This window comes from Plodia interpunctella, chromosome 8, assembly GCF_027563975.2.
Source record: "Plodia interpunctella isolate USDA-ARS_2022_Savannah chromosome 8, ilPloInte3.2, whole genome shotgun sequence".
NCBI lineage: Eukaryota > Metazoa > Arthropoda > Insecta > Lepidoptera > Pyralidae > Plodia > Plodia interpunctella.
Window position 1 is genome coordinate 9368252 of NC_071301.1, and position 25023 is coordinate 9393274.

General features: G+C 34.9%; 2 protein-coding genes across 4 annotated transcripts in view; one reads left to right on the forward strand and one right to left on the reverse strand.

Annotated features, from left to right (window-relative positions):
- Positions 1–23591, reverse strand: part of LOC128672118 (axoneme-associated protein mst101(2)) — a 135781-nt gene extending 112190 nt beyond the window's left edge. For 2 of the 3 annotated variants that reach the window (XM_053749042.2, XM_053749041.2), the window contains exons 1-4: positions 23354–23590; positions 11397–11922; positions 8089–8202; positions 7023–7106 (exon numbers count right to left, since the gene is read on the reverse strand). In XM_053749042.2, the coding sequence (XP_053605017.1) occupies positions 7023–7106; positions 8089–8202; positions 11397–11783 (585 nt within the window). In that variant the 5' untranslated portion in view covers positions 11784–11922; positions 23354–23590. Of the gene's footprint in view, positions 1–7022; positions 7107–8088; positions 8203–11396; positions 11923–23353 lie in introns of all 3 variants that reach the window. The other variant, XM_053749043.2, reaches the window with a different exon arrangement.
- Ir85a (Ionotropic receptor 85a) lies at positions 9177–11395 on the forward strand. Its single transcript, XM_064436091.1, has 2 exons — positions 9177–10608; positions 10712–11395. The coding sequence occupies exons 1-2, from the start codon at positions 9364–9366 to the stop codon at positions 11333–11335; spliced, it is 1869 nt and encodes a 622-aa protein (XP_064292161.1). The 5' UTR covers positions 9177–9363; the 3' UTR covers positions 11336–11395.
- Positions 23592–25023: the final 1432 nt, after the last annotated feature.

Consider the following 25023-nt stretch of genomic DNA (forward strand, 5'->3'; position numbering starts at 1 on the left):
CTGACCTTGTACTGTTGTACTGCCATTAGTCTCTATCATTAATATTAAAGATTTAGTTCATTACGGGGGGCGCGTTAGGTAAAATTGGAATCATGTAAAAAAACACCAAGTACAATAAACAATAATAAAACTTATGACATAACAGAAGATCTTCTTACCTTTTTTCAATGTTTTCATTAGTAACAAAACTAGATATGTGGTAAAAACAAATTTTATACAAGTATCTAGTAATTGTATAAAATATTCTATTTAGTTTTCTATAGCCAGGACACTGCACTTTTCTATGGCTACGGTGTAAATTCCAGTTTCTATGGCTACGGTGAATTCGTACGAGAATGAAGACATTATATAAACCACGCATATCATCTACCAGTATATGACATTTCGTTTCAATATAATGCTCTCTAGTTCAAATTCAAACCATTTATTCAGAAATTAGCCCTTCACAGGCACTTGTTCTCGTCAATTTTTATATTTATAGTTATTTCTCACAAGCTATAAACTACTGGCATTTCAGAACGACCACTGCTGTGAAGAAATGCCTAAAGAAACTCATTTGAACAGTGTTGGTCCCCTATCATGCCAGATCGGCCTACCATTATTGTTTCTTACAATGTTTTTTTCTAATAATATATAAAAGTACATAATATACATAGTCAAAAAGTATATCAAAGCAGGTTATGATTGTGATCCGAGTGCTGATTCTCTCTCTTTCTCCTCTGTTGTTTTCCCGGTTTCATTCGAGGCTGTGAAAAATAAAACTAATAATTTACATCGCATACAATTTTGGACGCACAAAATTAAAGCTATCCTGTAGGTCACAATCCTACACAGGCAATGATCCATCCGCATATTATAATGATTATGATTTAAAGAGTTAAAGCATATGTAATGAATTTTGTACTATTCACACGCCCGTTTAGAAAAGTAGTATTATATTTTCATTTCAACAAAGGCTTTCTTGAAATTCGAAATGCATTTGAATGTCCTACAAGATGTCACTGACTCTCGCAACTAAAGGTGCAGGTGGCAAATTATTTATAGGATATTATGAGTCCGCAAGAGGATAAAATGCGAAAATAGAACCGCAGGAAGGACGACATTTGCTACAAGATGGCAAATACTAATTTATGGTATAGTAACACCACTAATAGCAGAAGAAATATTGTCAGACAGGAAGGCACTGCAAGAAAATATATTTAAAAGCGGATATTAATTATTATTATGAAGGTAATAATATCATCAGGGTTTTTAAATAAAATACCTTGTCATTACTTGACATATATTTTTTAATAACTGACTTCTAAACAAATTCCGCATGCCGCTTCCGACCATATCCTGACAAAAGGGGAAAATCCATGAAGTGCTTGCTTGATATTGTCGATATTGTCAAGAAGAAAAAGTTGGATCGACTATTTGAGGCTGAGTAATGACCCGAGGATGCGAATTTAGTTTAATATTTTTACTATGGTTTATACCCGTGAAAGACCTGCGTCATGTTTACCTTAAACAGTGACATTATTCAGAGCGGCAGCCAATTTGCTTCTGGTAAAAAGTAATGTATGAATGAAGCGGTGGTGGTGACGGTTAAGATTTCCATCTATGAACCGAAATGTCGCAGTTTCGAACTCTACTCGTGCCATATGAGTTTGTATACCAATCTGAATCATGTATAGTAGTTTTCATAGTCCACCACAGGCTTCCGGTGAAAGAAAACATCGTAAGGAAACCTGCACTCTGGTTGATTATTAACTTGTGTGTGAAGTGGTGAAGGGAAAACCACTCCATTAATTGTGTCAAGAAAGTCGTTGTGTATGTTTGATTCCACGTAACGATCACGATCACGACCCTTAACCATGAGGAATATGACAACATGAAGAAACTGTAATGTGTATTGTGACATTAATATTGTAAAATACGGTCGATATAAACAGATTTTTTTTTTCCTTTCTTTCAAAAAATGCAGAAAAAGAGTTCTTATTCCAATTTTCTCTGCTAACTTAAATTTTCTAAGGGGCGTAATACGGGCCATAATTTACATAGATTTTCGCAACTTTGTTCCGTGGTAAGTTTTCACGTGTCCCACTTAGGTCTATAGCAGCCATTTGTGATTGTTGCAGTTACAAGCTACAATACGGCAACAAACAAAGCTTTATCGCTTTCTGAGAAGTAAAATTATAACTCTGTTGGAAAGTATGAGTCAGGGCAACATGCTGATTGCCAATTTTAATTATAACACTAAATTTGTACTGACTATAACGGGCCGGCGTAATAATCATACACAAATCTTGTCCATTATTTTGAGTACGAAATCAAAATCAAAATTAAACAGAAACTTGAGTACATTCCTCATTATGAGCCCTACTAATACAAATGCGAAAGTTTGTGATGATGTGTGTGTGTTTGTTCTGTATGTTTGTCCAGTAGAGTACACACGAGTATAAGTACGAGGAATATCTACTGAACGGGTTGTTTTGAAATTTGATATACAGGTAATATATAAGATGGGATATCACATAGGGTACTTTTTATCCCGAAATTCCTACGATAGCGAATCCCCGGGGCGCAGCTAGTATTACATAAACTGTTTCCATCATCCGCCTACTTATCTCAGTTCTCTTGGGGGTGGTATAGCATTAGATCCTTTACAACAACAAAGAAACAATATTTAACGCAGTGTCTATTACGAAGTTTCGAAATTATTTACGAAATATTTTGAACTTTTCATTGCTTTCCCAATATAATAATCAATTTAATTTAAACAATAGAATGTTAGACTTAGTTTTTAGTAATGAATTATGCACTGTTAACTCTTGTAATTTTCCTTTAGTAAAAGAAGATCCGAATCATAAATCCTTAAATATTATTTTAAACACTAACTTTCTTTCTCCATCTTCCTTAAGTGATGCGAAAAGTAAGAGAAAACTTTTTTTCAAAGCCGATTTCGAGTCTATAAAAATGGAACTCAATGCCATTAATTGGGTAAGTAAGTTCAACACTCTGTCTGACGTTAATTCTATGGTAGATTACTTTTATAGTGTTTTTGACGAATTTATTGAAAAATATGTACCTACTTCTAAATTTAATAGCAAACATAAATTCCCTCCTTGGTACACGCAACCCTTGATAAAATTAGATAAAGAGAAAGAAAAATGTCATAAAAAATGGAAGTGCTTTGGAAATTTGCAAGATTATTATACTTTTTCCATTTTAAGAAAACGTTTTAAAAAATTAGAAAGGTCTTGCTATGATAGGTATATTAAATTCTCAGAAGAAAATATTAGAAAAAACCCTAACTCATTTTGGTCATTTGTAAAATCAAAAAAGAATCATAACGACATTCCAGAAAATATGTTCTATAAAGATGAGTGTTTAACTGATGGAAACAAAATTTGTGACGCATTTAATAATTGTTTTGGTTCTGTTTTTATCTCTTCGAATGGTGTAAGTTCACAAACCACTTTTTCATCTAGATCACAAGATAAAACACATGACACAACTGTTGATATAAGTCACATAAAATTCGAGTTAGAAACCATAGTTTGTGAATTTAAGAAAGTAAATATACACAAAGGGGCCGGGGCCGATAACATCCATCCTGTGCTTATATCAAATTGCGCCGAAGAACTTGCAATTCCAATGTTAATTATTTTTCAAAAATCAATAGATACAGGTGTATTTCCATATAAATGGAAACAATCTTTGATTACGCCTATTCCAAAAAATAGAAACAAAGAACAAATAACTGAATATAGGCCAATCTCAAAATTATCTATTCTAGGCAAAATTTTTGAAAAACTCGTGACTCATCATCTTTCTTTGTCAGTTCGAAATTTTATTGCAGAAGAACAACACGGGTTTTTCAAGGGTCGTTGTGTTGAAAGTAACATGGTAACTTTTACTGACTTTTTATCACAAGCTATGGATAACAATGAACAGGTGGATGTCGTGTATACCGATTTCTCCCGGGCGTTTGATAAATTAAATCATAAACTCCTTATTTTGAAGCTCGAAGAAGCCGGCATACATGGCTGCCTCCTTAGGTGGATTGAATCGTACATCAGTAATAGGAGTCAGGCCGTCTGTATTAAAGGATACTGTTCGCAATTTTTACCTGTGCCTTCCGGGGTCCCACAAGGTTCCCATATTGGGCCCTTGCTTTTCTCCTTATATATAAATGACATAGGACACATATTTAATAACAGTCACCACCTTTTATATGCTGACGATAATAAAATATATAAAATAATTAGGTCTGTGGTTGACTGTAACAGATTACAGGAGGACTTGCTGGCTCTTCAAGACTACTGTACCTCTAATCAGCTTTATCTTAATACAGATAAATGCTATATTATTACCTACTCACGAAAAAGAAATATTGTTAAATACGAATATAAAATAAATAACGAAATTTTGCAGAGAGTAACAGAAATTAGAGATCTAGGTATAATTATGGATTCTGAACTCTCATTTAGGAAACACATTGATTTCGCAATAAAAAAAGCTTTTCAAAAATTAGGCTTTGTATTAAGAATTAGTAAACCATTTAAACAAACCATCACAATGAAAATTTTATACTTTGCATTTGTTCGTTCTATTTTGGACTTTGCGAGTGTTGTATGGAATCCTAATTATAAAGTACACATAGATAGAATCGAAAGAGTACAAAAAAAGTTTATAAAATCTTTAAATTTTCGTGAGTGTACACAATTTGAATCATATAATAAGGCCTTGCTTCATCATAAGTTTCTTTCCTTAAATGACAGGCGAAAAATGTTTGATTTGGTGTTTCTATATAAAATTCTTAATAATTTAATTGATTCTTCAAAACTTCTGAGTAAAATTTCCTTTGTTACTCCTAGGCGTTTACCTGTACGTCCCTCACGTAAAATTCCACTTTTCTCTCCTCCACATTTACACAAAAACTATACTCGTAACTCATTTATACATCGTTCCACCACCATATATAATAAAGAATATAGAAATATAGATCTATTAAATACTACTCTAAAACGATTAAAACTCATTTTTCAATCTAGTTCATAATAACTGATAGTAATATAATTTTATAACAAACTTATAATTATATAACAAACCTAATTAACCTAACACTGTTATGTTCCCAGCAACAGCGGAAAGCTACGCTAAGTTAATTTTATTTACAAATTCCTGCCATGTAATTAACCCTTTTTATTATATAAATATAGCACTTTAGGGCACTATAGGTCTTTAAATTGTACTCATAGTTTATGTAAATTTCTATTTTTGTAAACGACTGTTTGTTGCCTAAATAAAGATAAAAAAAAAAAAAAAAAATTAATTGTCTCCTGTTGAGTGCTGCTGCTGGGACCCTGGTGAATCATCGTTTGCGACATTATTTCAAGTTTTGGTTTATGTTTCCTATCAAATCTGGTTCCTATGTCTTACTTAACGTCTACCTTACGAAGTGCAAATGCGCCGATCAAACAATTGTTTATCTATTGTGTCTCGATACTCTCGATTCACCGCGATCGATGCGAATACTTTTAATCTTACTAATAACTTAGTGGTTCAGACTGTGAAGGTTTCCAAAATCAAACCCTATTCGTACCTTATATACCAATCTGACTCATCTATAGTAATTTTCAGATACCACCCCTTGCTATGGATATCGAAATATTATATCATTACTATCTATGTATAACTATCTATTATCTATTACTTATAATAAAACTGTAAGTGGGCTTTATTTGTTCACACAAAACGTAAAAACTACTGGTTGGAATTTGATGCGGTTTTCTCAGCCGTATAGCTGCAAAAGCAAGGCAAAAGCTAGTAAGTATGTCATAAAATTCAACTAATTTATGGCCAGCTTTTTTTAACAACAACTGCTTTGAAGAAATGTGAAAAAGGAAATAGTGTTGGTGTTGGTCCCTACAATATAGAACTAAAGAATGTTAGGATTAAGGATAAAAATTTAACTCTATGTTCGACTCCGCTACATAACGCTACTGTACTGTCTCGTGTTGCTTAGCTACTACATAGAGTTAAGATGTGTAGAATCGCAAATTAGATTGTATTTTTTGAAAAAAAAACTACGAATCGCGAAAAGTCGTAGAATACAAGTTGCTTGTTTTGATGTACCCCAAGAAGTCTTTATGAGGTTTTGCATTTGATACCAGTAACACTATATAAGGACAATTATATAAAAAAAACCACTTCCAAAATATGAATGAGTATTATAAATATTTTATATATGCATGTCCCTAATAACCTAACCTGTGTCAGAAACATTAAATCATTAAATTAGTGCATCAGGTTAACAATTTTAGGAATAATTTCTGGCATTCCTCGGGGCTTGGCCGGAGCCCCGAGAGCTGCCCTGGGGCGGTTCACATCGCATCTACCGCGCCTCGTAAAAAAAAAATACCATCCCAATTTTTAATGTGTTTTTTATTTGAAGCCATTTGTTTATTTTTTATTTGGTTTTGTGGAAATGAACAATGTAAGATGTTGACTACGTCTTTTCCAGTATTTTTACTGGTTAGATATGGGTTAGACATACCTAAGTATTTTGAACGTTATCGGTTTTGAGCTTCTCGTGTAGATAAAGCAGGTTTTTAATATGAGTGTCTGGTATACGACAATGATATTATTTTACCATGTTTACAAAATGTAACCGATCTTCAAACCATTATCAAAGTAAACACGCGAAGCATACAAATAGCGGATAAAGTAAGTACTTTGTTTTGAGGCAATAAAGTGAAGCTATAAAATGTCAGTGTTAAGTTTCATACATAAATCCTGACTTGAAATATTTGAGCTTTTATGGAAATCATAAAAATGTACATGAAAATAATAATAAATAACTTGTTTTATCTTAGGTTAAACACCCTGAGTGAATCACACCCGTTAATATGAAGTTTTCCCTTAGTTGCCTCGTACATCATCCACGGGAGGATATAGAGTGGTCCTATACTAGGGCGGAACCACACGCCAGATTTGAAGAAGTATATTGCCTAGGTACTCTATCGTAATCCTACCTGATCATTTTGCTGCGTAGCCACTCGCGCCGCTTCTCTCCTTAGTTGTATAATAACCCGCTCTTTCGATTTAATTTCCTCCAACTGAAACAATTTTAGAAAAAAAGCATGCAAATTAAAGCGCCTGACATAACGAATAGCAAATACTTCTATCGTTTCGGCTGTATTAATTTTTGTAAGCTGAACTACTTTTAACGTTAGTTTATGGAATAGAAGTATCATTAATTTGGCCTATAATTTTCAATATAACTAAATACGAACCGCGTTTCATGTCGTGTCAACTTGTGTCATCTCATTAATATTTTATAACCAAATATGCCTAAAGAATGACTAAACTTAGATGCGTGTTTTTGCTAATACAATTTTTGAAGGATTTTGAATGTTCCTTCACTACTCGAATATCTCATCTTCAATCTTATCAAGTTAGTAACTATTAGTTAGTATTAAAACTTTAAGCTTCGATAAATAATATAGTGACGGTATAGGTATATATTAACATTAGTAGGATCATATAACTCAAATGGAAACTAGAAACCCATCTCGCTTATTCAAAAAATATATAAACTATTCACTATTATGCTATTAACATTTATCTAGCTACTAAAACAGTCTATAATTATCATAATTCAGAAAATTTATCATCCTACGCCTAACATCCAAGTCTTTATTCAAGTCTAGGACTTACATATATTGATTGATTTTTTTTTCTAATCAGTAATTTATAAACGATTTAGGTGACAAACGTTAAATCAAAAAATGAAGTGGTATTCAAAAATATTTTTTGACTGAAGACATATTTTGGACAAGCGACAATGTTGAATAATCGTCAAAAAAATTGTGTAAATACTACCTATTAAATACCGACGCGGATCCAGGCCTCAAAAAAGATTGTGGTCACAGCCACTGAAAAATACTGAAATTAAAGTTTTTGTTTTACCTATGTTGCGTTTTCGTCAAACCATTGAACATTTTTTGAGCAAAACAAGTCAAAAGATTTTTTATTATATCATGATGAACATAATTCTTGGAATCTTATACATTAATAAGAACTACTTATAATACCCACCAGCTTGTGACACTGCGCACGCGCATCTCTCCGCGCGGCGTTCTCCAAGGCGGCATGCCTCGCCGCCTGCGCGCGAAGCTCCGCCGCGCGGGCGCACTCCGCCGACTGTGCGACCTGACGAATAATACAGTTGTTTGTTATTTTATTTACTTATAAATATTAAAAAATCTCAGAGTCTCAGACGCCGAAATGTGGGTAAACACTAAGTAGATGGACAGAGGATCTAGTCAAGATTGCAGGAATGAGATGAGTGACGAAACCACAAGACCAAAGAGAATGGCGTATAGTACTAGAAGGCTCAAAATAAACTCTAAATTTAAATGATGGCCTGGCATTGCATCTGACGTATTACACACACTTTTTGGATTCCGTACCCGTTGGATATATTTTCATTTTGCCTGCGGAGTTTTTCTACTGCTAGGCCACACCTCGTGGTCCTGGTGCCTAATCAGAACCTAGTACTTTTTTCAAGATGTGAAATACTACTTATGTTAGTCCATTCATATCCTACTAAATATTATAAATGTGAAAGTCTGTGAGGATATATGTGCGCGTGTATGTTTCTAACTTTTTCACGCGAAATCTACTCGACGCATTGTTATGAAATTTGGTATACAGGTAGAATATAATCTGGAACAACACACTGAGTACTTTTTATCCCGAAATTCCCACGGGAGCGAATCCCCGGGGCGCAGCTAGTACTTAATAACGGGTAACCAATATTTGTCAATATTTGTGTTAGCTAAACTTAAATGTGTAAGTAATCGTGAAAATCAAACAAAAAAAAAACACAAAGTTCGATGAGGCTACTAAATATACTACGAACTTGAATAACTCGCTCATGTAAGTACAATTATTTCTGTTGACTTTTAATGAAGGCTCGCCAATTTTTAACCGAATTTCCTGCTACACCTTGATTATGTCAACGACAAAATTACAGGCGAATGTTAGTCTTGCAGTCGCTAATTGACATGTTTTTATAAGCAAACAATGGTCGCTGATGGAGTCAGAGTTAATGGTGTGGACGGGAAACTAAAGTAAAGGTCTGTGAAGCAATAACTGTACAGTATGAGTTCGGAATACCTCGTGGAAAGCACGCGAAATTGTAAAATTACGAGTCGAGCTATCCAAAATTATCTTTTTTTTATTCATATTTCATTGGAATTGCAGCCAATATTATGTGAGACAGAGAAAGTAAGTCTCATTTATATGAATACTGACGAGATTACTTTGATACATAAATAAAATCGAAATCACTAATTAATTGATGCAAAAATGGTACTGCTCTTTCTGCTAATATTATTATTCCAAAAAGCATTATGTATCAACACTTCCAGCATCCTATTCCAAGAAGTCTCCGAATACCACGAAGAAACGCGCAAAAAGGCCGAATATGCGAACGAGGTCGTCAGTAAAATCTACAACGCCTTCAAGCAATGGTTCTTTACCATCACCTTCTGTGATTTCACCTACTTTGAAAATAGAATCCTCAAATATACTGAAAACATGGGTGATGGATATCCAGTTCTTCTGCTAAACGGTTGTCCAGATACTAATAGAACAAAAACTAAACCAAGAATAGATAAACACGGTCAAACAGCTTATGTTATTACTTTTGATGCTTTGTCTACTGAAGTCAGTGAATATGTTATACAAGCTTTAGTCAGAACTGGAGTTTTCAAACCAAGAAGTGCAGTGGTATTCGTCATAAATGTTGCGATTACAATGGATAATTATTTTTTCTACACTATGAAGACACATTTCCAATTATTATGGAGTAGGAATATAGCAAATTCGGTAGTTATTGTGTCATCTGCTAGTCTGAAAGTTTATTCTTATAATCCTTTTAATGATCAAGTCATCGATATAACAAATGTGGAGAATATTGGCCGCTTTTTGTCTCATCGGTATAATGATCTTTGTAAACATGAATTGCGACTTAGTGTGTTTAGAAAAGTTTTTATCTATGATGAAACTAGTCCAGTCGATTGTAGTTCTAGGCTCACTACCACTATTATTAAGGAACTGAACGCATCGTGTAAAGCTTTATCACCTAGAGATGGAAATACAGTTGGAGATCTTCTAGATAATGGCACTGCTACTGGAGTAACAGGAGATTTGATGGATGGCTACACTGATATGGAACTGAACTCTAGAATCCTCAAAAACACTTATTACGGCTACATAGACACGACCTATCCTCTAACACAAGATCAACTTTGTTTTTTAGTCAAAAAAGCTACCAAACAATCTGTATTTACAACTATCATGAAACTTATATCATTCAAGATATTTATGATTTTCATGTTTAATATGATCATATTGATTCTAACGTCAATGCTAGCTCGTGGCATTGAGGAGAATTTAAACAAGCAAAGGTGGTCAAAAGGTGACACAGTTATGATTTTAATCAAATGCTTTATCAGACAAACAGCTAACATTAAGTTTAGTGGTGTTGTATCGAGATGCATGATTTTGATGGTTGTGCTTTATTCCTTGATCATCGATTGCGTTATGGATGTAAGTATTATTATTACTTCTTTTATTTTAATCAATAAATCTAACTTTTCTTACCGCTCCTCTAGTATATTATATTTAATACTTTTATTCTCTTTTATTTCAGGGTATAGTAACTTCAGCTATTACATACCCTAGAAACAAACCAGAAATAAATACACGTTCTGACTTGCAAAATTTAAATTTGACTCTCGGGATCCACAACAGACATATCAATATGTTCGCCAAGTCAGAATTCACGGCTTTGAAAAATCGAATAGAAATTATAACAGACAAAAAAATTAAAGAATTAATTGTCAACAGAAGGTTTGAGTATGCAATACTGTTGAGAAAATCTGACGCTATGTATATAAGCAGAAAACCATCAAATATGCATGATGGAAAACCTGTATACCACACAACGAACGATTGCCCATTGCCTTGTTTTATTGTATACGGTCTGCGATATGGAAGCCCATATCTTGACAAATTGAACAATATCTTGCACCGCCTGAGTCAAAGTGGAATTCTAGAGTACTGGTCCAAAACAGAGGAATATAAGCTCAATAAGAATCTATATCGGAATGAAAAAGAGATAAAAGCGTTGAGTTTCGAAAACCTTTCAGAAATATTTTATGTGTGGCTGTCTGCATTATTATTGAGTTCTTTTGTATTCATTGTAGAACTGTTCTGGCCACATTTTCGTCAAATATTTATTAAAAAGCACATCAAAAACGTATTATTAAAATAGTTATCTATTACCATTACCACGAAATTTTAGGGGTTACCACTAATAAAAATAAGAAATTTACCTTGAGTTTCTCTTGAAGACCCTTGTTAGCCGATTTTAAAGCTTGTATTTCAGTCGTCAATTTCTTTAGCTCCACTAGTCTGTTGCTGACTTGTGAATCATCATTTTTATCAGCCTTTGGTGCTGTTCTCAGCTGCTTCTCTAAGTATTCTTCTTTCTTTTTGTACTCTGTCTTCAAATTTCTCAAGGTTCCTTCGTGTTGTGCCTTAAGCGCTCTGACTTCGCTCCGCTCGATGTCAAGTGCTTTCTTCAAGGTCGCATTGTCCAGTCTTAACCTTTCGACGAGGGACTTAAGTCTGTTAAGGAATGCCTCGTCGACGGTTCGCTTGGAGTCCTCTTGGACGGCGGAGATGAGGCTGCTGGAGGTCGAAGTGTCGGTGGACGCCATGTTGTGACGTCACCGACTCGTGTCTTCTGTTCGGGACGTCCCGAGCGTCCGCGGTCTTTGGCCTCGTACTATTTCGTACGGATCGCGTTACAGTCGTTTGTCTGTTTCTTCGTTTCGGTTGAGTGACGCGTTGCCAATTCTGAAATTTGATAAAACTTTATTTCAAAATGGGCAGGGAATAATAAAAATTATAAATAATCAAGTTGTTTAAACCCAGCTGTAATTCCAACCAGGTCATGGCAAAGTAGCCGTGTAGGCGTGGGTATATTCTAAAATAGAATAATTTTATAGGCATTATGCGTACTTAGAAGATAACTATTCTTCGACATCATGAATTTAGTTTGTATATTAAATTAATTGATGGAATGCGATCTCTAGAACTACCTAGTACTGGCTGGTAAGTAGCTAAATATATGTGATTATTATTTTTTTGGGACTCTTTCAAGATATGAAAAAAAATTTTTTTACGTCATAGGACGACATAGCTAACTGATGGTAAGTGATTACCGCGACCGCGATCTACATTAGAGTTAGAAGTTGCAAACGGTTTCAGATAATGGCAATGAACCTATCAGGCTTCACAACACAACAACGCATCAAATTCCATGCAGTAATTTATGCATAATAAAAAAAAATTGCCTTTTATTAGTCCCATAAAGACCCCACATACTTACTGTTCACAAATAATTCCTATATACAGACATAGTTCACTTACAGTTTTATTATATACCAGCTGATGCCCGCGACTACCTTCGCGTGGCCGAACAATTTTTAGTAATGAATCAAAATGATTAGAGAAATTTGACTGTACAGACAAAGCGTAACGATACCTATACAGAAGATGCTCATACGACTGAAATACATATTTCCTATAGTTTAGTTGAACCATTGTGACTCTTCTTCAGGTGTTCCAGATCTTCGATTTTTATACATCAACGGGAAATGCTCATCAGGCTGAACAACTTTTGTTAAGGCGTAATTTCTATATTCCCTATACTTTAGCTGTATCATCATTGTTCTCCATCAGGTGTTCTAGTTTTCAAAATCATTTATACCCTATATTATGCCCAGGCCTAATAGCCATATAACAAAAAAGTTTCATTCAAATCCGTCCAGTAGTTCCGAAAATTAGCGTGTACAAACAGACATACAGACAGTTTCTTTTTTCAAATTCTTTCTCTGTTACTATGACTCTATCGCCTAATTTTATTTTTATGTAAATATAGGATTTACTGTTTTATTATATGTATTGATCTGTCGCCCCGGATTATAAGTGCAAAAATAGTGAGCTAATTTAAATGAGGCCAGTCGTGTTCGTGTCACTCGACACCGACCTCCCAGCCTCATTAGTTTAATGACAGCGCTCCACAGCGCCGGATTTGAGGAAAAAGACCTACTACTGATGTAAGACCTAAACAAGAGATAGACATAACATAACACCGATAAAAAAAAATCAGCTACTTTCATCCGAAAACAGCTCCTAAAGTTATATTCGTTTACGCAGTAATTTAGTTTCTAAATGTGACTTCAACTAATTGCTACTATGTAAAATACTTGACGGAATAAATTGTTTCGTTATTCGAAAATTTAGGGGCCACCGCTGTTTCGTTGCCCCAGGGCCTCCAGACCTTTAAATACAGCCTCAGCGTTCCATGTTACGATCGAATTAATTAATAGATTCCTATGGTAATAACAGATCGATTATGAATTATATTTGCATGGTTTTAGTCGATAAGTGACAATAATTATGTATTTATCCGTCAGAATAAAAATCTACAAACAAAGAATTATAATTATTCTAATTAAGAATTATAATTCTGTAACATTGGCTAACAACCCATCTTTTTCTTTGAAGATAAATATAAAAATTCGGTTGTAATTAATTACAATACATATTGTTGTATAATATTTTTTGAATTTGATATCAGACTTTTCTTACCTAATTGTAATTCTTTTATATAACATAAATATTTAATAAATGCTATTGTTTTGTGTATTCATGCCATTTCTCCTCCTCTGACTCCAGAAATGGAAATACTCAATGAAGTCTCAGTACTCGAAGGCACTGTGGTAGTTCTAAATGATAATAGTTTTAATTGCCTTTACACCTTTCATCTCCCTATCTCATTATATACATGAATTGAATAATATTTTTTATTCATTCACACCAACTATGTTCTATTTTCTCTATTAGTGAAATGTTTTCTTTGCCATCTTTATCCACCATTCATAACCATTCAATATTGCAAACTATAATAAATGACAAACTTCACGATCCATGACAGAATAAGGTACAATTTAATCAGGAAACTCATGCAGAGGACGCTCACAATTGTGTCAATTACTTTATTGAACCCGCGACCTGGAGGATTGGATGCCGCGTTCTGTGCAGCCAGATATTTCGCATGATTATAGATCGAGTTTGTGATAAGGAGAGATCCTACTTCCTACTGATCCTAACTGTAAAAACTATAACTTAATTTTTTTGCCGAATAAAGCATTTCTTTCTTTCTATCTAACCTAAAAAACTCATCACTGAAAACTAAAAAAGTTGGCAACCCTTGTATTACTACTAGGGTAACATTATTTGAATACAGAACTTTTTTAGAATACAACTTTTTTAAACAAAAGATAGAGAATTAATTTTAAAAAATACAGTAAGTACCTAACTATTAAGATATTAAATACTATTCCATAAATAAATATTTAGTAGCAACAGAATATTTTTTAATAGTATATTTTGGGCTTGAATTAAATTAATCTATATAAGAATCTAAATTATTTTCAAGCGTTTAGAAACAAAACTTCTATCTATAAAAATTACTCATCACAACATATACATATTATAAGAGATACTAACATCCCAAGCATTAGGTCATCCACGCGTTCCTGTTGCCCACTCGTCCGGCACACACTAAAATATCTCTCATGCAGAACATAATGAAACTTGTTGAACGATTCTGATATTGTATACTAAGTTCATGTATTGCAACATCCTTTAATTCTAAAATAAAAATGTAATAAAATTTAAGAAACCACTCCGAAGTTGCTGGCGTCATCGACTAGAAAAGAGCTGACGAATACCATACGGCTGAACGAACATTTTCCAAACACAGCTAAGAAAAATCACTATTAGGGGATTAAGTTCTCTTTCCACTAAGAAGAAATAGATCAAAATCGGTTCAGCCGTTTGGCTGATACGGTGCCACGGACAGGACGGACTAACACAAACAAGTTAAGCTTGTAACTCCATCCCCTGTCGTCGGGGGTTAAAAACACGCGATCATTCTACTAATAACACGTAATAAGCATGTGAGGATTTCGATATTGATAGATAAGCGGAATGAGAACATCATAAAATGTATAACGCCATACAGCTAAATGTAGCCCTCGAGTTTCACAACCCTAGGCTCTGTATTCCCCGTACACGTGATACTACGTATGTCTGTAACATCGCCTGGTGGAATGAGTGACCTAATTGATAAAAGCACTAATGTTTTATACCATTGTATCGATTACTTTGACAGATGTCTGGAGTTTCGTGCTCGAATGAAAACATTACAGTAAACAATAATTTAATTAATTTGATCAGCAAAACTTTTTTTTCTGACATTCTGTCACTTTTTTTTGTTTGAGTGAATAGCTAGTAAGCTTTTCCTTTCCTAGTTCTAATTTTCCACGAGTGAAATTTTGCAAATCATTAATTGCGACGATACTTCTTCTTTTGTTCTTCATTCTTTCTTTATCATCATGTCCTTCCTGACGTATCCGTCAAAGGCGAATCCTGCCGGCTTCATAGATGAGATCGTAAATAAAATCTACTTCTTTCACAGACGAATTTGATACTTATGAGTCTTTATTTTGACTCCCACGAGACAAGCCAGTCCTAGTGTGGCAGTGTAATGATGTGTTTCCGTAATTTTTATCATTTAAATTTTTATCTAAGTTAGTATCTTTGAATTATTATTTAAGTTTGCGAAAGGGCGACTAGTAATCTAGCATAAAAAGACACTACTGATAGTGGTTATTCAGTAAGCCAATTAATATCTTTCCTCATAGCCAATAAATACTTTCATGACTAATACATAATAATATTATTACTATTTCGACCTTTCATAAAAAAGAGAGAGTGTATGAGTTGTATTTATGACAAGATTATTGTGTGTCTATAACAAGATTATCTAAGATTATCTTATGTAGCATTTTTGCGTTGTTTAGCTTTTACTTCACATCAAAATAGGTGACGTCGGTGTGCCTCTTTGTGGTCATTATCTTAATTCTTTATGAGCCCTTTCACATATTTTATAATACTTTCAGAAGCCCTTAACTTCCCATTCGGGACAAATTTTGTTTTTCTCTTAAATGTAATTATCTTCCTTCGACCAACAGTAATATCTAAATCAGGCGACTACATTTTATGTTTGACTAACGACCCGTACCGTGAAATTAGCCTTTTTATTTCATTAGATAGCAATCCTACACAGACCTTCTCAAGGAAGTAGTGAAACGGATTTGTTTGCTTTATTTTAAATGCAGTTAGCATGACGCGGCCGCGCCCGTAATAGTACGGGAATCAATGTAAAACAGGGAATACAGGACTCGTATCTGGAAGAATCAGAAGGTAATCTCACAACACAAGAACATACACAAAACTGTTCCAGGCTATGGAGCCGGTTGATTTAATAGGATATGACGACCTCCGTGGCCTAATGGTCATCACGCCGGACTGCTAAACTGGAGGTCCCGGGTTCGATCCCCGGTCAGGTCAACATGGAAAATGATCTTTTTCAGATTGACCTGGGGTCTTGGATATTTATCTATATATGTATATGTTATAGAATATAATATCGTTGATTTAGTATCCCATAACACAAGTTTCGAACTTACTTTGGGGCTAAATCAATCTGTGTGATTTGTCCCTATATATTTATTTATTTATATGCTTGCTATGCCAATGGACATACTTAAGATGCCGAATATCTTTCAAAGTAAAAGTAAAGAAGCCATTCCATCACACAGATTGAGTTAGTCTCAAAGTAAGTTCGAGACTTGTGTTATGGGATATTAACTCAACGATGATTCTTAAAAAGGTAGGTAACCTACTGTGGTCGCTCGTACTTTACTGCACAGAGGGGTTCAAAGTCACGCTAAATATATCGTCTCGTCTTACTTCATACGCTAAGTATACCAGAGCTGACGTTACGATGTCCCCGTGCAGTGTCCGGTGGCATTAATGTCTAGTCTAAAATTATATATTTCTAGAATTCTTACTCTTATCTTTCTAGAATAGTTTCTAACATTGTTATTTTGCCTACTTACATTACATATGATGTACGTTCTAATGATGAAAATCCAGTTCCAGTTGAAATGAATAAAAAAAAAATATATTGCGATAAATACACACCATATTGAGATAGCCCCAAAGTAAGTTCGAGACTTGTGTTATGGGATACTAACTCAACGATACTATATTTTATAACAAATACATATATAGATAAACATCCAAGACCCGGGCCAATCAGAAAAAGATCATTTTCCATCATGACCCGACCGGGGATCGAACTCGGGACCTCTCGGTTCAGTGGCAAGAACTTTACCACTGCGCCACCGAGGTCGTCAATAGGATAAGGAAGGAAGAAACAATCTTACGATGATAGAAACATGTATCGACTCGAGTCTCAAACAAGAAGAATGAGTTTCTTTTCGGGAAAAAGCGAGACGGGGAGAGAGTTCTAATGCCGGCTCCACACTATCCTCGAAGGCCAACGCGAATGTATGAACATTACGTAGTTTGTATGAGTGGTTTTATTTACCGCTATGAAAACCACATAATATAATTAATTATTACTGAATGAGTATCAGTTACAAATTACCAGAATCAGATTACATAATGCCCGACGCAAAAAGAGGGGTGTTATAAGTTTGACCGCTAAGTGTGTCTGTCTGGCTGGCACCGTAACTCATCAACGGATGATTTGGATGCGGTTTCTTTTATTCGATAGCAAATTTTTCTTGGTTGATGTCATACCTAATAATCTTATTTTAGTAAAGTTTATAGGCACGTAAAAGTTTGAATCTATTTGCAAAATGTTATTGCCTGGTTCAAAAACCCGGGTCTGGCCCCACCCCATACGGCCATCAATCACCATCGAACACATCATCAGCTGTTAACACCGCAGACGGCCCATAAAATGTCCAAGTCTAATCGCGGCCTCTCGCCATCATACCTATTATTCTATATTCTATTTATCATTCGTCAACATCTTCAAGGGAGGCAGAAATAAGTCCAATATTTAGTTTCAAAGTAAACTACTTTTTTGATTAAATTATAGATGTATTAAAATTATACACACAATATTCTGTCCATCTGGCAAATTTGGAAACCTGATAAGTTCCATTCCAAATTGTGAAAAATGCGCAATAATTGATGATGCCCACAATATCCACGCGAATAAATTTAGTATGGAAGGGAGTCATTAATTAATGAGAGAGCTTAGCAGATCCTATACTGAACGATGTAGGATTAGCACAAACGAGCTAGCGGATTGCCTGATGCAGTCCATGGAAACCAGACCAGTCCAGGGGGCTTACCATCATCTCGTAACGCGATCCACTTTACGACCTAAACTGCACTGCATCGCAAATTCGTACCATCGACTTAATTTTTTGTATGAATGCGATTCATTTTAGGTGCCTAAATTGAACTGAGTTGCATTGGAATCGTTCTGTAAAAGTTGATGGTAGGCCTGCAGGCACAACCCTACATTGCTTTACTTAGGTAAATAATGTAATTTCAAGTGTACCCTTTTTTTGTTATTATTTATTATCAAGTTTAGTAGGTAGGTACCAGTTTATGTATATGCGTTATGTAAATTACATTTTCTACTCAGAACCTATAGTTCATCGAACCGTGTTGCTGAGCAACTGGATAACACAAACAAACACTAGCCGAGGTTTTTTTTTTAAAGTGGACGGTCAATGAACTCAATGTTTTTTGGGATTATTGGATAATGCTAATAACAACAGCCAAAAGGCAAAACAATTCGTTTGAAGGCAGCGATAATTTTCACACGGATAAATTTTCATTAATTCAGTATTGGCGGTACAATCCTATACCTACATATATAAAAAAGAATTCAGACCAGCTGCAATTAATATGATGAATGACTATATAGGTAGGTACCTACTACTTGGTTTGTTTGTGTGATGACTACTCAATTTTAAAGCAGATGAACAAAAAACCTCAAGAACTAATTTAGGAAAACTTTATTCGTGTAGAAAAACCGTGATAAAATATAATTAATGTTTCCACTGTTTTATTTTAAGGAAAATCGCTTCTCCTACACAAATTTGGCTGAACGACCTTGAAACGTCGCGATTCTGAAACCTCGTGGCATTAGGCCAAAAGCCGAAATGGATGCTGGAGGCAAATTATAGTAAAATGTTTCCGTCAATGTAAATTAACATGTACTTATATACAATCGAAAACCGATCTGGTAGATATAATTGCCTGAGTTCTGTCACATCATTCAACTGAAATTTATTTTATTCAATAGCGTGTGTACGAAAATACACAGCGCGTGTTTTGCCCTACACAATCAACAAAATCAACGATCAACAAAATCGTCTACAATACAATGACAGATTGTTTTACTACACATGTTTGTTGGCAATAATCTATGTTTATGCTTTCCGACATAAGATGCGCGATTTTGTTTGATAGAGAAAATAAGTTTTGACCACAGCGCGTGAAACATGTTTCAGATACATGTATGTCTTTTGACCACAGCGCGTGAAACATGTTTCAGATACATGTATGTGTTTTGACCACAGCGCGTGAAACATGTTTCAGATACATGCATGTGTTTTGACCACAGCGCGTGAAACATGTTTCAGATACATGTATGTGTTTTGACCACAGCGCGTGAAACATGTTTCAGATACATGCATGTGTTTTGACCACAGCGCGTGAAACATGTTTCAGATACATGCATGTGTTTTGACCACAGCGCGTGAAACATGTTTCAGATACATGCATGTGTTTTGACCACAACGCGTGAAACATGTTTCAGATACATGTATGTGTTTTGACCACAGCGCATGAAACATGTTTCAGATACATGCATGTGTTTTGACCACAGCACATCAAACATGTTTCATATACATGCATGTGTTTTCGTTATTTGTTTATAAAAAAAGCTTTCGTCCGAAACCCGTAAATGCTAAGTAGGTAGATGGTAGGACATTTCGAGACGACCACGAGTGACGTGGATGGAACGCTAAAAGAAATTTGAAGTTTACAATTATGAAAGCCTGAAAGTACTTGTTTACAACTTTTGTTTTTTTTTTTTTATAATAAGACCTATATATGTAAGAACCCAAAGGGTTGAAAATTTCAACCCTTTGAAAAAGAGCCTTTATTTTTTGCAGACATAGATATTGCTATAAAAGTAGGTATCTAGCTTGGTATGATACAAATTAAAGTTAGGTACTTCTAAAAACAGCATGATACTCGTATATATAATGTATAAGTAAACTTACCACCAGCCTATCTTTCTCCATACTGCGTATAAAATAATAATCCATTGAAATAACTCATTACTGTGTTCAAATGTTTAAACAACTTTCGCATCGGGAATTCAACGTAATACTAACTTTATAGCGTGGTCTATGCCTTAGTGAGTTTGTCCATGGCGTCCGTCGCGACGAATCCGTCAACTGAGAAAAAACCGGACCGAGGAAGTTGAAACGTTTCATTCTAGATTTTCGTGAATTAACCGGAAAATACGGAAGTATTGGCAATTTGCCCGGGTTAATATCCAGTTTGCACGGAAATTTTCCAACTGATCCTCTCTATTCTATTATCACGCAATAGAAGTTAATATGTTAATTTTCTCGATTTTTTTCGAATATTCAGTCGATCAATTGAATTAGTGCGATTTACATTTTTTTGTGATAAGAGAACGCTTCCCTGATCCGGCAACGGCAACGGCATCCGAACTTGTAACGGATTGCGTAGACAAACGTTCATATTGAATATTAGCTCATTGCTCCGGTTTTTTACCGAATGACGGATTCGGCGTGGCGGACGGCCAGTGGACAAACGACCTGCTGAATCTTCTTGCTTTTACCTATCACATTAATGTGATCATAGATAGTGTAAGAACCTTATTATGAAACAATAAGGTTTGAAATCGTTTGTTTGTGATTTTCCATCTTATGCACGATTTTTGGATGTCATATTCTGGCGAGTACCGGTAGAGTGTAATTATTTTTTTGTATAATTATGATTGTAGCTGTTAAAATAGTATCAAGTCATGACGTTACTGTGTCGGCACTGAATTAATTATCTTTATTGTGCCTTTATATTATTTACTTTTTTCTATTTATTTTGGTGGCATGTGAGCTTGGTAGTCAAACCTGGCCTGTAGCCGACTGGATTTAAATTATTATAACTACCTACTTATGTTAATTTTGTAGGGTAATTTTATTTAAAATTCTACTTTTACCATATCTTACTCAAACGTTGCTCACATTAAACATATATGAATAAGTCTATTAATAGATAGCGCAAAAATTACAACTCCCGATTTCTGATTGAGCCGAATACGAAATTACTATGGAAAATTGTTACGAGACTTGTTTCTTACTTCTGAGAAGAAAATTCAATATCTAAGAAACTTTTGTTTAGGCTCGTAAAATATCGATTGTCATGAAAGTAGGGGCGCTACCTCACTAAATTAAAAGTGGGGAAAGCCAACTAAAATAAGGGTTGCATACAACCCTACTCGCAGTCACGCGAAGTGCTCAAACCCTGAATACACATTCACAATATACACAGTAAAGATTCTACTATTTTCTTTAGACTTTATGCCACTTTTAGTTAAGTGTTCCGTACCCAAAGGAAAATACGGGACCTTTTTAGAGCCATTGCTACATTGCGTCGTGCCGCACCGTTGTGCTATTTTCCATAGGTTTTAACAATATAGGTATTTATGCATTATTTGCGTAGTCCGGACATAAAACATCATAGCACGACTGAGCAATGACGCTCTCTTAATAAAACTCCACTGTCCGTCTGTCCCCAGGATGTATCTCATGAACCGTGATAGTTAAAATGGTGTAAGTATTTCTGATATTTGCTATAACAACATACATAATAATAAAAAACATGATAACATTAATACCATATGACAAACAGGGCTTTTTGCCGTTTTTATAGATATGGAATCCTTCGTGCGCGACGCCGACTTGCACTTGGCCAGTTTTATAATAATAGCTATGTCTAATGGCAACACTACATTATCGCGATACAGTTTTCCGAACTTTGGCGTATTAGGTATACATTGCTGGTTTTTCATTGCGGCAAATAAAAACTCTCATACAAACTACTCAATGTTCGTTCATCCATTCATTCCTCTGCCTAAGTTCGGCAATAATGTGTAGCCGGCATAATATGTTTATCTTAGGCACATTACACATATGGTCCAGATGCGAAAGGAAACCATAGGAAGTGCAGTGAAAATAGTGAAATCAAACTAGCGCTTTAGTGAATAAAATGTAACATATACATGTTATCATAATTTAGGCGGACTTTAATCAGTTTTGATTGCAAGACTGGTTCACCTACATCCCAACATCTGTTTGACCTGCAGGACCTGTCGATATCCAAATTTTTTAAGTTATAAACTTAAAAAATAATATGCAAATCTACACTTTACATTATGGTAATGAATCCTCGTGACAAATTCCTCTAACTGCTAACTTTATTATAATATCGCGTTTTGACAAACTGACCTTTATTAATTTCAGCCCAATGACATACAGAATCGAAATTTAATTTAATATTAGTGTAAAATATTTTAAATTCGAAAACATTTTTTAATTTTGTTTGATAATAGTTGGACCCTTGGATTTTTACTTTGTGGGACCTGTGTCCCACAAAGTAATAATGGTAGTTGAGAAGAATGAATGTAGTGACTTTTTTCAAGATGAGCATGATATTTCGATAGAGAGAGATGAGTAATATAGTATCACGTCTTCATCCCTTTCGGATGGACAGAGCCAAGAGTAGCGATCAAATCTTGGCTTTTAAGCTAAGTTTTATTTAAAGCTAAGTTTAGCTAGAAAGTCAATCTGGATATTAGTTATACTCGTATCTGGGTTTTAGTTCACACTGAGGTTCTAACCTGAGTTACCCATCACCGTATATGATTCAGTTTACGTTTACGAGTTCAGTTTACCAAGAAATAATAATAATCTTATAAATAATATACTTCCTCTTATGAAAGAATCCCATACTTAAGTTTAAATACTTAGTACCGATACCGCTTGACTGAGTAGCGAAAATTATCATTTCTTTAGCCAATACCTGATTCAATTAGATACAGTAGGGAGCTAACTACTTGGTTATGTCCTTCTTAAGTTCAAAATAACTTCGTGGGTTTAAAACTTTACGCCTAAAGTTGTAAACCAATAAACTTCTTATGGATAGTGCTATATGTTTTCTCTTATTTACATTATCTTTTTAAGGTTAAATTATTTGCATGCACAAATTTAAAAAAAATCACCTTGTAAAAAAAAGAATCCTTGATAAATCCTTTATTTTAATACTCCAAAATGATCACTACCGAACATCTACCGAAACACAACTCGCGTTTCGTCGTTTGCCGCTCTAAAACCGAAAAATAAAAAAATAAAAAAAACACACTTTTAAAATTCGAATGTTATTAAGGGTTAGTTAGTTTGTTCGCGGTAAACGACAGGCGGACCGCGCGGAGTGGACGTCGAGACTGATTCGAATTTCGAATTTCAGTGGGCGGCGCGCCGCCCAGCCGCCGGTGACGAGCCAAGACGGGGGCATTCGGTAGTGAAGCAGGGAGAAAAATAGATGAAACATTCCTGAAGAGATCGAGAAAAGGTCACATCGATGGAGTCTCATGCCCTGGGTAGAGTTGTCTTGAGGCTGGGGACCTGTCTCGCTCATAGATTTTGATATAGATTATGAGGAATCTACTGGACGGACTTGATGAAATTTGGTAGTCGGGAAGAATATAACCTGGATAGCACACACACACAGGGTAGTTTTCATCCCGAAATTCCCACGGAAGCGTAGCCCCAGGGTGCAGCTAGTAGCACATAAACTATATTGTTTAGTTTCCTGTGGCGTGGCTAGTTTCTGCTTAACACTAAACATTTTCATTGGTACAACTGAGCCGATGAGCGAATTCAAAAGCTATTGACCTAAAAATAACGTGTGCGAGAAAGAATTGTTTACTATCGTGCTGGTGAGCTTCGTCGTAACGATGTTAGCAATATTCTGAGAAATAGGGATTAAAAGGAATTTCTTTGTCGATGTGCCTTAAATTAGACTTTACTTTTTTCCTATTAGGTTCGAAGAATATAGGCGGCTGGCTCAATATGCTCTTTTTGTATCACATCATCCATATAATATTATGAGGAAGGGCAGAGCCCCAGCAGTGGGGACAATAAAATGGCTGATGTTGATAAAGAGCCTCAACAGTTCATACATAAGACAGTAAACGTTACCATACAACTTTCATGGCTTCTCATATTGTCACGACATCACTCCCTCCGTCACAGATAACTGAAAATTATAAGTTGCAGTATCGGAAATATTATCAATGTCGCCGATTTATAATTAAATATTTAGGTTGAATAACAAATGGTCGTGCTTACCCACAGACCATTAAGGCTAAATGGTCTGTGTGCTTACCCGTATACATATTTAAAATTACCATTTTCCAACAGTTACCTAAGTATTTATTTCGGCACTATTTGAGCAAGTACCTATTTATTTTATGTATCGAAAGAATGTCTACCTATTTTATTTCGTTACATATTTTATCATGACTGTATAATCCGTTTTACATCATTTAGCCAGCTAAAACACAGTGAACTAAATGTAGGCGTGTGGTCTAAACTTGAGAATACGCATAAATAATAACGTAGTACAGTGTAGTAGAGCGTGACAGATCAACAGACAACAAAAAACACACGCGAAATGAAAACAATTAACATTTACCTAAGTGGCATGTTTGCTTTTTCTAGTCTATCTAATATAATCTTGTAAGAAACAGTAAAAGATAAAAAGTTATGATTTTCTGCTTTTTCATTTGATATAAGTAAATCATAATAATAATAATAATAACGCACATTGCGATAGAAGAATAATAATACCTGCCAATCAATTTTGGTCAGAAATCCGCATGGCAGCAAG

Excerpts from the sequence above, each read along its gene's own strand:
- Ir85a (XM_064436091.1), top strand. The coding sequence starts at position 9,364 with ATGGTACTGCTCTTTCTGCTAATATTATTATTCCAAAAAGCATTATGT. Across the intron at positions 10,609-10,711 it reads TCATCGATTGCGTTATGGAT|GGTATAGTAACTTCAGCTAT; the intron begins GTAAGTATTATT and ends CTTTTATTTCAG.